General features: G+C 41.2%; 1 protein-coding gene and 1 pseudogene across 1 annotated transcript; one reads left to right on the forward strand and one right to left on the reverse strand.

Moving 5' to 3' along the window:
- The first annotated feature begins 1,846 nt into the window (after window positions 1-1,846).
- LOC102285084 (MYND-type zinc finger-containing chromatin reader ZMYND8 pseudogene) lies at window positions 1,847-5,352 on the forward strand (annotated as a pseudogene).
- Window positions 5,353-13,087: 7,735 nt separating this feature from the next.
- LOC102284806 (serine/threonine-protein phosphatase 4 regulatory subunit 3-B-like) lies at window positions 13,088-15,412 on the reverse strand. Its single transcript, XM_070366612.1, has 2 exons — window positions 13,912-15,412; window positions 13,088-13,752 (listed from the first exon to the last, which is right to left on the reverse strand). Exons 1-2 carry the CDS (start codon window positions 15,410-15,412, stop codon window positions 13,088-13,090), a joined length of 2,166 nt encoding a protein of 721 aa, XP_070222713.1.
- Window positions 15,413-16,123: the final 711 nt, after the last annotated feature.

Here is a 16,123-nt window from a genome sequence, read left to right on the forward strand (position 1 = left end):
GTTCTCTCAAACTCTAGCAGGCACCTTCATTCTAATTGACTGCTGGGTCTGCCATCCCCAGCTAGGCAGCTCTGAGCACCTCCCCCTTAACCCTCCTGAGAGACCTGTCAGGAGATGCAGGGCATGATCATACATACCCCTCTGGACATCTTCCTGCTCCCAATCACAGTCATCCCATGCTGGTGGCATGGACAAACAAGAAAACTGGATTGACTGCACTCAGAAAACTTTCAAAAGCAAGGACTATGCTGTTTTTATAACATGAACTGGGAACTTTAAGGCTGATCTACTAGCATTCTCAACCTGTGTTCCCTGATCCGTGTTGTGTCGAAACCAGCTGGACAAGCAGGGTTTTCGAAAGCACTATACGGTGAGAGAATGAGAAACGAGATGCAAGAATTCAGAGAAAAGTGAGGATCAGGGGACCAACACACCTCCAGGCGAAGGTGCTGAAACTGAATCCAAGCCAGCTTTATTATACTTTCAGCCGTGAATGAAAGAATATGCAGGGAGTAAAACTATAACTCATGTGGCCTTCAGGGGCAAAGAACAAAATGATCATTAACCATTAAGTAATTAGGAAACAGTAATCAATAACAAATTAGTAACTAAGACTAATATTCTTATGTATAGATTTTCCACCAGATACGTAAAACATGTGACTCTGAGACGCCAGTTGAGAAACAGTCTGGGGTTGGTTTTCCGACCCCAGGATCATATCTTGTTTTCAAGATTACGAACTGTTCCCTCCGGTCTTGTTTCAAGAGTCTCATACTTTATAGCATCCAGTTTATCAATAATTATAAATTTCTTTTGTGGCCCTTGCTGGGGCCTGCTTTTCTTTTATTCTTCCTGTCTCTTATATCTCCCCCTTTTTGATTTTGTAAGTGATGAGAAATGGTGAGGAATGTTAGTTGTTGTTGGCTTTGTTGCCTCTTGATCATTTTTTTCTAGACTATATAGAAACACAGACGCATAATTAATAGTACTCCCATAACTAGAGCAATTTTGTATCTAAATGTCTTGATCTGTTTTAAAGGATTAAGAGAAGAAAGATTATCAGTAACAGTATCAAGAAAATCTGATTCAGAAATCACATCAAGATGTTTATTAAAAGCTTTTAATATATATTGTTGTAGATCTTGAATATCTACAGAAATATTACTTTAATAGGTGTTGATTAACTTTATCTCAATTAAATTGTGTCTTATTGTATTTGAAAGCCATTATACAAAAGGAAGTATAGTTCTAATCACATCTTAGTCTCACTTGTTTTTGTAAACTGACTAATTGATCTTTTACAGATTGTTGAAGGTCGGCCACTTGGGAGGCCAATTTTTCATCAATTTTTTGTTGAGTGGTTCAAAGGACATTGGCATCTTTATGCCATTTTTGTACAAAATGAACTGTTTGTTCAGATTTATGAAGAGCCATTTCAGCTACGACTGCCATAGTGGTAATTGCAATAATGTCTAAGATGGCAGCAATTAGTAATCTCAGAAAACGTTTAACACGTTTAAGATTTTTTAATATTTTTTTTACTAATATATAATGTAGGGCTTTCTTGTCAAGGCCATTGTAAATCAACTGGAACCCATATGTCAGTTTTGGTTTTAAGAATGTAAATATGGGGGGTGGGGGGAAGATAATTAGTCACAGCTTAGAAGAGTGCTGAATGCTTTCTCTAAGCCATGCCTGCTGCAGAAAAGAAACATCCCAGGGGCTGGGAGTGTGGAGAACCCAATCTCAATTCCTGGGCTAAATGCTGGTGGTTTGAATGTTTTGAAGCCAGGCCTTTTGCTTCTAGCCTAGGCATATTTTTCTACTTTGTGATTTAATCTTGGCTGAAGAGGAAATAAAAACAGAACAGGAGGTGGTAGAGGGCATGGATAATTCTACCTGCTCCAAAGATCCGGGCTTCACAGAGAGAACAGCCCAGAAAAGAAAGTTCCCCAGCCCTCCTCATTCCTCCAGTGGCCACTCGCCACAGGACACATCCACAAGTCTCATTAAAAAGAAAAAGAAACCCGGCTTACTGAAAAATAACAATAAGGAGCAGCCAGAACTAAGACATGGTCCATTTTACTATATGAAGCAGCCACTCACCACAGACCCTGTTGATGTTGTACCGCAGGACAGATGAAATGATTTCTACTGCTGGGTTTGTCACTGGGAAGGCCAAGTCCTTTGCTGTGAGCTCTGTCCCGGGGTTTATCACGCTAAGTGTCTGAGACTGACATCAGAACCAGAGGGGGACTGATTTTGTCCTGAATGTGAGAAGATCACAGTAGCAGAATGCATCGAGACTCAGAGTAAAGCCATGGCGATGCTCATCATCGAAGAGTTATCATACCTGCTCAAGTTCACCATTCAGAAAATGAAACAGCCAGGGACAGATGCATTTCAGAAGCCTGTCCCATTGGAGCAACATCCTGACTATGTAGAATATATCTTCCACCCCATGGACCTTTGTACATTGGAAAAGAATGCTAAAAAGAAAATGTATGGCTGCACAGAAGCCTTCCTGGCTGATGCAAAATGGATTTTGCACAACTGCATCATTTATAATGGGGGAAATCACAAAATGACACAAATTGCAAAAGTAGTCATCAAAATCTGTGAGCATGAGATGAATGAAATTGAAGTTTGTCCAGAGTGTTATCTAGCTGCCTGCCAAAAACGAGATAACTGGTTTTGTGAGCCTTGTAGCAATCCGCATCCTTTGGTTTGGGCAAAACTGAAGGGGTTTCCATTCTGGCCTGCAAAAGCTCTGAGGGATAAAGATGGGCAGGTGGATGCCCGTTTCTCTGGACAACACGTTAGAGCCTAGGTTCCAATAAATAATTGTTACCTCATGTCTAAAGAAATTCCTTTTTTTGTGAAAAAGACTAAAAGCATCTTCAACAGTGCAATGCAAGAGATGGAGATTTATGTGGAGAACATCTGCCAGAAGTTCGGGGTTTTTAATTACTCTCCATTCAGGACACCCTACACACCCAAGAGCCAGTACCGAATGCTGCTTGACCCCTCCTACCCCAGTGCAGGTGCCGCCAAGATGGACAAACAGGAGAAGGTCAAGCTCAGGTTTGACATGACAGCGTCGCCCAAGATCCTGATGAGCAAGTTGACGCTGAGTGGGGGCGCAGGCCACAGGATCTCCTTGTCCGACATGCCACACTCCCCCATGAGTACAAACTCCTCCATGCAGACGGGCTCCGATGTGGAGCAGGACGCGAAGGCCACGTCCAGCCACTTCAGTGCCAGTGAACTTCCTGGACAAGAGCACAGCTTCACCAGCCTCCACCAAGACAGGACAAGCAGGGAGTTTATCCGGCAGCCCCAAACCATTCTCTGGCCAAGTATCGCCAGTCACCACGAAAAAGGACAAGACATCCACCACGGGAAGCATCCTGAATCTTAACCTGGATCGAAGCAAGGCCGAGATGGACCTGAAGGAACTGAGTGAGTCTGTCCAGCAGCAGTCTGCTCCTGTTCCTCTCATCTCCCCCAAGCGACAGATTCGCGGCAGATTCCACCTAAATCTCGACGAGACAATACAGAGTTGCAAAGCACAATTAGGCATAAATGAAATCTCAGAAGATGTTTATAGGCTGTAGAGCACAGCGATTAGGAGGATTCTGAGAAGTCAGATAGTAGCAGTAGTGACTTTATCAGTGATGAGGAACAGAGGTCCAAGAACGAGCCAGAAGATGCCAAAGACAAAGAGGGGGCTTGGATGGACAAAGAGCCATCTGCTGTAAAAAAAAAAAAAAAGCTCAAATTGCCGAACCCAGTGGAAACGAAAGAGGAGCTCAAAGTCAGCACATCACCAGCCAGCGAGAAAGCGGACCCAAGCTCAGTCAAGGAGAAGACTAGCCCCAGCCTGAGAAGGACTTTTCAGACAAAGCAAAACCCTCGCCTCATCCCACAAAGGATAAGCTGAAGGGAAAAGATGAGACGGGTTCCCCAACGGTGCATTTGGGCCTGGACTCCGATTCAGAGAGCGAACTTGTCATAGATTTAGGAGAAGACCATTCTGGGCGGGAGGATCAAAAAAATAAGAGGGAACCCAAAGAACCATCTCCCAAGCAGGGAGATCCATGACAGCGGGCAGCCAGTCTCCCCGCAAAACGCTGGTCCTCACCTGCTCATCCTTCCAAACTCCCACGGCTGGGGTCATGGCCACCACCAGCACCACGTCCACGGTCACGGCCCCCGCCGCCACCACCATGGGAAGCCTGGTGAAAAAGCAGAGGCCGCTTTTACCGAAGGAGACTGCTCCGGCCATGCAGCAGGTCGTGTGGAACTCATCAACTGTCTAGCAGAAAGAGATCACGCAGAGCCCATCCACCTCCACCATCACCCTGGTGACCAGCACCCAGTCATCGCCTCTGGTCACCAGCTCAGGGACCACAAGCACCCTAGCATCTTTGGTCAGCACAGACCTGCCCATCACTACCACTTCAGCTGATGTCGCTGCAGACATCGCCAAGTACACTAGCAAAATGATGGATGCAATAAAAGGCACGATGATGGAAATATATAACGACCTCTCTGAGAACACTACTGGAAGCACAATAGCTGAGATCCGCAGGCTGAGGACTGAGATAGAGAAATCCCAGTGGCTGCACCAGCAGGAGCTCTCGAAAATGAAACACTACTTGGAACTGAACATGGCAGAGATGTGGCAGAGCCTAGAGCAGGAGCGGGACCGGCTCATTGCCGAGGTGAAGAAGCAACTGGAACTGGAGAAGCAGCAGGTGGTGGATGAGACCGAGAAGAAGCAGTGGTGTGCCAACTGCAAGAAGGAGGCCATCTTCTACTGCTGCTGGAACACCAGCTACTGTGACTACCCCTGCCAGCAGGCCCACTGGCTCGAGCACATGAAATCTTGCACTCAGCCAGCTACCGCCCCTCAGCAGGAAGCAGACCCTGAGGTGAACACAGAAACACTAAGTAATCCCAGGGTGCCTCCTCCAGTACTCAGGCAGCTCCCCTGGAAAGCAGCGCCTTGAAAGAGAAGGAGACGCCAGCTGAGAAAAGCAAGGACAGTGGCTCGACCTTCGACCTCTCTGGCTCCAGGGAGACCCCCTCCTCCATTCTCTTAGGCTCCAACCAAGGCTCTGTTAGCAACAGGTGCAACAAACAATCTGCCTCTGCCCCAACCACCACAGACCACCAGCCGGACCCCAACTACCCAGCCCAGAAGTACCATTCCTGAAGCAGTAAATTCAGTTGCTGGAGCGGCAGTGAGGAGAAGCGAGGGTCGGCCTGCTCTGAGCACAGCGCCGGTACCAGTTCGAAGAGCCTCATCCCGAAAGAGTCCCGCCTAGATATACCTTCTGGGACTAGGGACATGCTGGGACACAGGCCGCCCGCCCCATGGAGAAAAACAACCCAGACACCAGGGAAACCGGAAACCTCTAAGAAACGTGAGACTGGAAGACCGCCACCCTCAGCCTGGAGAATGCCAGCCATTCAGACTCGGCCTCTGCACCCGGCACGGAGGGCCGCCCACACTACGTCACTTCCCAAAATAGCCTTGACTGAGGACTGTTCTACCCACGTGAAACCTTTGCTTTAGATGTAAATAGTGTACAATTTGTGGATGTCATCGAGCCTAGAGTACTTCCCCTTTTTATATTTGTATTAACTTTAACTTATAAAAAAAGAGAGAGAGGAAAAAAAAACAAAAATAATAAAAAACAGAAAACACACCCAACAACAAAAAGAATGTTTGGATGCTGGAGAAAGGATGGTCATCCAGCCCATCTTTTACAGGGGTGTGGAGAGGGCAGGGGCCTCGCTTTGGGGCGCACAGCTTCTCCTCCTCTGATGCCCCATGAGCTGTTTCCATTTGTATGTCTGTACACAGCATATTGGGATCAGGAATTTCCCCAGAATTCGGTGCTCCTGTGGACACATCACATGCACCCATTGGCCCCTTTCAAATACTACGTCATCATATTACAAAAGGCAAGCTCTCTGGAGCAGAAGGACACACGGAGGAGCTCATTAATTTTATGTGATTTCCATGATGACTGTACTCCTATAAAAGGGAAAAAAGAAGAGGAAAAAAACAAACAAACAAAAACACATCCTTGTTTACAGATTAACTAGAAATAAGCCCCGCTCAGCTCAGTTTGCAGAAGAGAGGACCATAGAAAGCGTTGGAGTCAGAAGCTCTGAAACAGAGAGTTTTTCTTTGCTTTGTGGTTCCTTTAAAGACACTCACACCTGCTTGGTAAGAGATGGCCATGCTTCACGAAGTGAGAAGTCAAAGGCGAGATGCACGCGGAGAGGACATTTGAGTCTGAGATGAAGCATGTATGTAACATTTATATGATGAAATTTTACATTTTTATGCCAGCATGAAACAAAGACAGTTTGAAGGGAAGCAGGACACTGCTGTGCTGTTACACTACGTTGTGTAAAACAAGAAGCACTGAACAAAGCAAAAAGGTGATGTATGTATATGAGAAAAATTAATTGTATGATATCATTCCAGTACATTCTGTTGTACATTTTAGTCTCATTTCTTTTCTCTTCATTGTTGATAAGAGGATGCGAACTGTACAGTTTCCAGCCAGTTACCCATATTAGAAAAGAAATAAAAAAGAGAGTCCTAGAAGCAAACAGGAAAGAACATTTGTAGATTGCAGTTTAAAAAAAAAACAAAAAACTAGCCTAGCTGGCCTTATTTGTGAAGCATAATTGCTTTCAGCATATGGAAGTATTTTTTCACATTTTCTTTGTATAAAATTTGTATTAAACTTAAATATCTTTTTAGGTGATGATGTTTCTTTGTGACTGAGCCAGTCGTGGTATGCTGTTCCCCCACCCCTTAATTTTTTCAGATTCTTCACCTTTTTTTAATTAAACTGTTTTGGAAAAATGAAAAAAAATGTAAATATTCTGTCAACTTTTATCAAAAGGAATGATATTATTTATACATGTATAAAATGAACAGTTAATACATTTTACTAATCCCAAATTGGGATCATATTTTGCTAGTCTGATCATAAAAACAAAAGGAATTTTTATGTAAGTCTGAATAGTGTGGGTAGAGGTTTTTTTGTAAAAGTAAAGGTAGTTTTTGGGTCATTTAAAATATATTCAGTATATCGTCCTTTTTAAGAAATTAGTTTTTTTTAATGTCATGAGTATTTTCTATAATTTATCATGAATAGGATAATGATCTCGACGAGGCAAAGGGGGAGCTAATCCTACCCCCATGTCATATGAGGGGTTGACTACCATAAGTACTAATTGTCTTTTCATTATATACCCATGGGGAAGACACTTTAAATTCTTTAAGTTTAGGGGTTCTGCAGGGTCCCCGATCAATAAGAGTCTTTTGTAACATTTAATAATAAGTGACCTTCTGATCCTTTATATAATTTTCATCTTAACCAGTTTTTAATACCATGGCTAATTTCAGCAACACAATCAGGAAGGTCAGGTGGATTCATCATGTTGGAAGTTTTTTCTTTTTTTTTTTAAAAAGTAAGGGCAGTTAACAGAAAGAGGGAAGTCTTATCTTCATTTGACTTTTTGACAACTGACAGCCACTTTTTATATCTTGTTTTAAGACATATACTTTCAAAACCAATACAAATAGGAGTGGCATCAGAGCCAATAGTATAATTTATCAACTACTTTTTTTTTTACAGTCTATTTTAATGTCTTAATTTTTTACATTGGTGACATCTCATATCTGTCTTTTTATTAGCCTTAGACAATGTTTGAGCCAGAAGTTGTATTTTATATGGTTCTGACCCAATATCTTGGCAAACTTTAAGATAGTCTTTTAGAGGGGCACCCTGTGTTTTGAGAGGCTGAATCGCCTTTTTACATTTTGAGTTAGCATTGTCATAAGCAAGAACTAGACTGATTCATTTAAATTTTCATGTAGCCTGGCAATAAAATCTACATAAGGTTTTCCATTTGATTGCATAATTTGAGTAAATGAAATTCTCAGGCTTTTAAACATATTATCTTCACTTGAGTGAGTAATTGATCATCAAATTGTAACTGAGCTTGAATGTCAAAATGTGCCCCACTACCCATTAATTGATCAAGTGTTATATCAACTGGCCGGTTGGCTGTCGCATTTTTGTGAGCTTGTTGATTTGTTTTATCTTGCTACCAGGTCCTAAATTATAAAAATTTTGAGGTGGATAGGCATGTTCTGGCTATCATTTCCCAATGATAAGGAATTAACCGTTCAGCTTGTGAAAGTCTCTGAATTAGTCTCATGGTATAAGGAGAATTAGTTTCGTATTGGGTACATGTCTGTTTTATCTCCTTTATGGTTTTAAATGGTATGGCATTATAATCACAATGTAGTCCTCCTTGTGGAAATTGAGGATCTGGTGGGATTTGAGTTACAGCCACAGGGAGAACTAAAGCGTCTTTGTCCCCCTGCAATTGTGCCCTATGAACTCCCTTTTATAAAGGCGTCATTTTATTAGGCACAGTTATCTGTGGTTTAAAAGCAAATCCATCATCCCAAGGGGTTTCAGGATTGAAAGGAGGGGGCTCGACCAAAGGTGCAGTTGGTTGAGAGAGAAAGATCTGTTCTTGACTTCTATCATTCTTTTGACTCTTATTTTTCATTTTTATTGATTTTTTTTCTCATCACCTATGTTATCATACAAATTCATTTTCTCCATTTGTTTTTGTATTTGTTCTACAGAATCTCCTGAATCCAAGGTTTTGGATTATAGCGGTCCTAAAGCTGTGTTAGTAAGATTTCCTACTGACCATATAGACAAAGGAATCTTTTAGCCGCGTTGGTAGGCACGGCACAGGCAACGCATAACTTTTTGCCATTTTTCATGTCTCAAAGTCCCTTTATCTGAATCTAGCCAGTAGCAATATTTTTCAATGGCAGAAAACAATTTTTAAAAGAGGAGTGAGAAATCTCAACCCCGAACTTTTTAACAAAGTTTTTAACACTTGCATATAGTCTCTATGTTTATAAGGATTTTGTCCATTGTTACCCTGATTGACAAATCTGCAGGGGTGTACTTACCAAGTACTTTTCTCATCCGCAGAGCTGGCCGGATTTCTCTGCGTTCTCTGCCACTAGGAGCTAGCCTCGGAGCCCGGATTCACTTTTGGGTCTCTGTTCCGGAGCCACTTGTTGAAACCAGATAGACAAGCAGGGTTTCCGAAAGCCCCATACGGCGAGAGAATGAGAAACGAGACGCAAGAATTCAGAGAAAAGCGAAGATCAGAGGACCAACATCGCTCCAAGGTGAAGGTGCTGAAACTGAATCCAAGCCAGCTTTATTATACTTTCAGCCATGAATGAAAAAATATGCAGGGAGTTAAACTATAACTCATGTGGCTTTCAGGGGCAAAGAACAAAATGATCATTAACCATTAAGTAATTAGCAAACAGTAATCAATAACAAATTAGTAACTAAGACTGATATTTTTATCTATAGATTTTCCACCAGATACGTAAAACATGTGACTCTGAGACGCCAGTTGAGAAACAGTCTGGGGTTGGTTTTCCGACCCCAAGATCATATTTTGTTTTCAAGATTATGAACTGTTCCCTCTGGACTTGTTCCAAGAGTCTCATGCCTTATAGCATCCAGTTTATCAATAATTATACATTTCTTTTGTGGCCCTTGCCGGGCCCTGCTTTTCTTTTATTCTTCCTGTCTCCTACAGTGTTGGGACTACCTGATAGGTCTGCCAGTTGTAAAGACTTTCTTTCCAGGGGTTCCATTTGTGCTCTTGAAATTATACTTACTAGGTGGGAACCAGGCACTAACATGCCCCTCTCCTGCACCTTCGGGTGGTAAGCTTTCAGCATCCTGGATCCTCCAACACATCAAAGAGGCAAACACATCCATAAAAGGCCCCCAGCTTTGCCTGTTATCTCAACTGCTTTAGGGCAAGGACATCTGGGTTCTTATCTAGGGACCCATTCTAGTTACCACAGTGTTTCCTGGGATGGGACAAAGGGGGACAGGGTCAGTGACTCACCACAAATCTTCAGTGCCCTCCCACCTTCCCTCCTTTTCTAATTGAAGTCCCACCCTTCATTCCTGACATCTCCCACTCCTTTGTTAACACCTCGGACATCATTCCACTAGAGTGTCTTCATTGCTTATTTCAGTTGTGTCTTAGTAAGGCAGGATACATATACATAGACTTGTCTGCTAACCAGAAATGAACTCATTAGATTTTAATGCATCATAGAATATAGATTATTGATTTATGGGCATAACTTCTGATGTAACTACTTATACCTGGCTTTATCCTCCCCCTTCTTAGAAATGATTATACTGCTCCTGATGATGATAACGAGTTTTGAAAGTTATTTATTGAGTACTAAATATTTTCTGGGTAATTTATGTATAGTTTCTAATTTTTAAGGCAAATTGGAGAAATTGTGGTTGAAAGAAAAAACAAGTAAATTGTCTAAGGTCCCAGAACTAGTAAGCATCAGAATCTGCGTTGTCCTCAAGGGCTGTTTAAATATAAAGCTTTTGCTTTATCTGTTATATCACCCCACTTTGTTGGTGAGTTTAGAAAGTCACTATGCCATAAAAATGACTGGAAGTCATATATCTAAAGTCAAAACCTTGACAAATTCAGGGCACCTCTTCAAAAATGCTCACCTGAATTTCGTTTTAAGTACAAGGCCATTCCACACTGTTTCTTCTTTTTATAAACAATCTACTTCAGGGGCCTATTAAAATTGCTTCTAAAAAACTTAAAGATGAAAGTAAACATTTTTGACATGGTACCTCTCACACAAACTATCTATAGAGACTGAACATTTTGGTCAATTTTTCACTCAGTGTGCAGACAGTAAGGATTGCTCTTCTGTGTTTTGTTGCCCTCTTAAATGTTCCCTTAATAGTAGGTTTTACCATCTGATGGGCAATTTGCCTTTGCACCATTTTTCTTGTCATGTTGTTTCCCTAACATTAAGTTGCTGAGACTAGAAAAGGGTTCACAGAGGTTACACAGAGAGAATGCCTGTCTTTTTTTCTTTTCTTCTTTTCCCCTTGTTTTTATTTTTACTTTTTATTAACCTCCCATTATGGCCAGCTGAAGGGAAGAGAATAAGCAGAGAAAGCAGCAAAGAATTGTTATTCTCTGTCTGGTTGTAAATATCTGTTCTGCTAAGGAAATGGAACTTCTCCCACCAAAATAGAGTTAAGGATATTTTTTCAAACAAAAGCTTGTGCATGCATGCAAATGTGTGTACTATGGAGAACATTCCCATGACAGTCTAGTGGGAAGGAAAACACGAAATGCTCTTCAAACAAACTTCCTTTTTTGACATGCACTCACAATCTGAATCATCCCATTACAACATTTAAATAGCTTGGCTTGAGAGATGTGAAAATGAAGTTTCCCTATTGTGTCACATCCTCAGTCATGTCAGATTATATCTTCTGATGTCATGTCCATACTTCAGCAGCTTTTATATATGATGATTAAATCAGTATTTGTTATTTTAGGAATACCCTCTTTTTGTAACTAACAACAATCTCTCAGTTTTGAATAAGATGCATCCCCTGTTGGCACTTTAAAATGGTCTCTTTTGTTTTTGGAATTACAGGGTCACTTTTTAATTCCTGAATTGTATAGTTCAGCATAAATATCAGCAAATGGTATAAAACAAGTACAGTGGTATTTTTAATACAAGATAAATATCTGTCTTCTGGAAAACTATACTTCATATCTACAAAGACAGATCATCTTGTACAAACAATGGTCATAATAAAAATTAACTCTAAAATCTTGAAATAGGAGAAATGGCTTCAAGCAATTCCAGGGAAATTGGACCCAGTTTACACCCCACTCTAAAAAAAAAAAACAAAAACCTCTTTGTTACATCTTACTGTTAGAAATTCACTTGCAATCACTTCTTTAATAAAGCACCTTTCATGTTACACCCATTCATTTACAGAAAAAACTTCAAGTATCGTGTGTGTAATCTAACACTTAAGTAACTTTTTCTTAAAAAACTGTGCAAAATGGTTTCTAGATATTAAGTGCCACATCATTCAGCACTATTTTTTGGTATGTTAGTCTTTGTAAGTTACACTTTAAAAGTTACCAGTGGTTGGGAGTCCGCCTTGCAATGCACGGGACACCAGTTCGATCCTGGTGGTCCAGGGGTTGGGAGTCTGCCTTGCAATGCACAGACACCGGTTTGATCCCTCATCCAGGAAGATTCCACATACCTCAGAGCAGCTAAGCCCATGAGCCACAACTACAGAGCCTGCAGGCCCCAGAGCCCGTGCTCTGTAACAAGAGGCCACCGCAGTGAGAAGCCTGTGCACTGCAGCCTCTGCTTACTTCAACAAGAGAAAGCAAGTGCAGTGACAACGACCCAGAGCAGTCAACAAATATAAATAAATACTCTTTTTAAAAAAGTTACTTACTGCTCTGAAGACAGACACAAGTTTATTCATGAATCAGGAAATGACCTACCAAGTATCTTTCACAATTTAGGCAGCTGAAAGCATTTGTTTTTTCTAACCAATCCCAAGGTCTTTTAGAATACTACTGGACCAATTCTTTGCATCCCATCTAACCAGACAAAAAATTATAGTAACAACTGAACATTTTGAATCCATCTTCCTTTATTTTCATGAAAATACACACCAAAAGTCACTTTCTTCCAGTTACTTATAAGACTGAATTTTTGTCAAATCTTCACAGAAAAGTGAATAGCTTTACTTTTTATTACAGTTGACTCTATTTTCCACATAAACATACACTTTTATTTCAAAGAAGGAACTGAAAAAAGAAAACCATAGCCAGAACCATTGGGCAAATGATGTTACAAGCTTTGCAACTGCACTGTTATTAGCTATGTCTGGTATACACTCTTGAAACAGAACTACATTAATATTAGATTATCAACCCTGAAATCCTTTTTGTTTTACAAAACTAAATTCTGTTAGATGATAATAACAATGAACATCTTTGCTATTTATTAAATACATGTATTCAAATATGGAAGCTTTGGATTCAGACTCTTCAGCTAATGTTACACAATTTTACCAGAATTTAGTAATGTCATGGGTTTTCCATAAAGACTTTATGGGCTAAGATGTGGTCTTTTGCTGGGAGGTGTTTCATCTTCCTCTTCTTCTTCATCATCTGAATAATCCACTAAGCAAATCACGCTTGTGCGGTTTGGGTTACTTGTTTCATCAGCAGCATCAGCAGAATGACATGAAGTAAATTTAAAGTCACCACAAGATGTTTTGGAGGGAAGATCTACCTTGTCTTCATTTTCTTTTGTTTTCTGAATCTCAATATCACTTTCCGGTGGTGACTTAACTGCTTCTTCCTTTATATTTTCATTAATACTCGTTTCCTCCTCCTCCTCCTCCTCCTCCAAGACACTGGAACCTCTGCAAAATACTTGACTATACAGGACAGAACATAAATTCTTCGTTAATTGATTTTTCAGCTCTTTCTCTTGCTCATATTTCACCTTCAATCCTTTGAATGTCTGAACATATTCAATTGACTTAAGCGTTGCATAAAACTTTTCAACTATATGGGCAACAAGAGATTTGATATTTTCCATTCTTATGTAGTCAAACAGCTCAACAATAGCTGAATTCAACATATTGTACCGAGTTCCATTCTCTAGAAGAGCATTTACAACTGGCTCAAAAAAATTTCCCTTGATGATATAACGATTTAAAAGTTCATCTCTAAGGCCAATCATCCTTCTCATAAAACGAATAGCACACAAGATTAGAAAAGTGTGCTTGGAATTTATCAAGATCAAGACTTTTCTTAGCAAGTCTTTGTTCAAAATATATTTTTTCATGTAATATGTATGATGTTGCACACAAAATGAAAGCAGATCTAAAATTAAGGCAAGCAGCTGTGCTGTGCGGTAATTATTGAGACAGTTTTTGTTGTTTTCGTCAGATCCAACTATATTATCCTTGTCACGTATATATGCTGAAGTAGTTGACAAAAGTGGTGCAATGAAGTTATTCATAGAATGCTTACAGAAGAAACGTAGAAATTCACTTCTTTCACAGTGACTAGATGCTGTCACCATGTTGTTTGGATCAAGCAGGGCACGAAGAACTCCCATTAAATGAACAGCACTTCCTAGCTCAGGGTCAGTATCACAGAATATTTGTTCAATTACTAAATTAATGAAAAGGATGCTGCCTTCACTTTCCTGGTCTTCTATTATAAATTCTCGAATCCTGGATGGACTATACTCTACTAGATAAGTAAATATATCAGTAGCAGCTGACTTTATTTGCAAGTCATTTATACCCATTGCAATTTTAAGAGCAGGAAGAATTCCCAGTTGTGTCAGTGTTTTGAATAGTGCATTCCTGTTTGCAGAGTGTAATGTCTGAGAAAATGCACAGAATTCCTTGAAAAAAAATAACAGCTCACGTCGTGTATCATCATCTGTGGTCTTATCCCTTAACTGTGCAAAAACGGTAGACAAAAACTCATCATCTTCCTGCAGCATATTGACTATATCACTCTTGTTTAATAAAATAAAATTTGTAAGAGTAGAAAGAAAATTCTCTTCAAATATAGATGGGATAGGAAAAAGGATGTCCTGAATGTACTGTACTCTGTATGTCTGATGTATTTTTTGCAGAAGTGCCTGGTCTATTATTGGTATAACTTCCTTGAATTTCACTTTTTGGGTTAAGAATTCTCTATGCCTTTTTGGCTGAGCCAAGGCAGGGTCATATTCAAGGCATCCCACCACATCCATGATATACTTATCAGAAACGAGGATCTCAAGCAGAGATGCCTGGTTGAGAAATAACATCCCTTTAACAATGTCATGCAGATTCTGTAAGCCTTCAGTATCCTCTAGGTCCTCACACGTGTGGAACAACTGCAGTAATTGTTTAATAAAGTCCTCATTTCCCACTAACAGAGCCAACTTTTCCTTATGCAGAGGTGACGTGAGAACTGAGGTAACTAAGTGAGCAATCTGGTCAAGCTTACCGAGTTCGCAGTTAGGCAGCTCAAGCACGTCATCTGTTACGTCATCCAATGTCTCGTCTTCGGATTCAACTAAGGGGTCATGTGTGATATCAGTAGATGGGTCTTTACCTTGAACCTGGCAGATGTCTTTCCATATCTCGTAACAACTTGCTGCGTCCGGGAAACTCATCGCCATACCGTGGTTCTCAGCTTCAGACCAAACAATTAATGTCCCTTGTCGTCTCTGATAGGGCGTGTCTGGATCTATCTTTGACTCTAAGATCTGTATGCCGTTAGGTTCAGATCGAACTAGCAGACAGATGCCCTGATGGCGTTCCACATAAACAGCAGAGACATGTCCCTTGCCTAGAATTTCCCATTGTTGGTCATCATTCAGGAAGTAGACTTTCACTATGCTCTGCTCGTCCGCCATGGCACCCTCCTCTCTCTTCACCCTGGCCCTGGTCTCGGCAGGTGATTGTGTCTCGCGCGAGCTCAGGGTTAACGGCAGCTGGCGTTGGGGCCCCAACAACGGTGGCCGCTGAGGTAGCTGGTTGGAAAAATTGCGAGAAAACATGGCAGATTAAGTTGAGGCCACAGGAATTCTGGTCCCCCCCTCAAATCAATAGGGCTTCCCCATAGTTCCACTACTCACTACCATGCCTTGCTCCCCTCCTTCCACTCTGTCCCTGCCCCCATAACACTTTCTTAACGTGAAATGAAGTGAGCCTCTGAGCCTGCTCGTGGCCGTCTATGACAGCCTTGATAATTATGACTCCCCCAGGATTCTACTCCAAAGGAATGTTCTATGCTTGTTAATGCCGCCAAGCCTACCTATGGAGGATTAGGAAGGCGAGAAAAGGGCACTGTTCTTTCCATAAAAGGTTCTGTCCTCCATTAACATTTTCACTCATCATGTGTGTGGGGACAAAAGAAAGCTTAATTACTTGTATCCCAACCAAGTCAATACCTAACACGCAGTGTCAAGAAAACACACGTCCCCCCCACCCCCATAGGTGGTATGCCCCCTCCTGGTGGTACTCCCCCTCTCTTCACAAGTGGTACACCCCCTCCCCTCATAGGTGATATGTCCCCTCTCCTCCAAGGTGGTACGCCCTCTATGCCCCCTCCCCTCAAAGATGGT

The sequence above is a fragment of the Bos mutus genome, chromosome X (assembly GCF_027580195.1).
Source record: "Bos mutus isolate GX-2022 chromosome X, NWIPB_WYAK_1.1, whole genome shotgun sequence".
Taxonomy (NCBI): Eukaryota; Metazoa; Chordata; class Mammalia; order Artiodactyla; family Bovidae; genus Bos; species Bos mutus.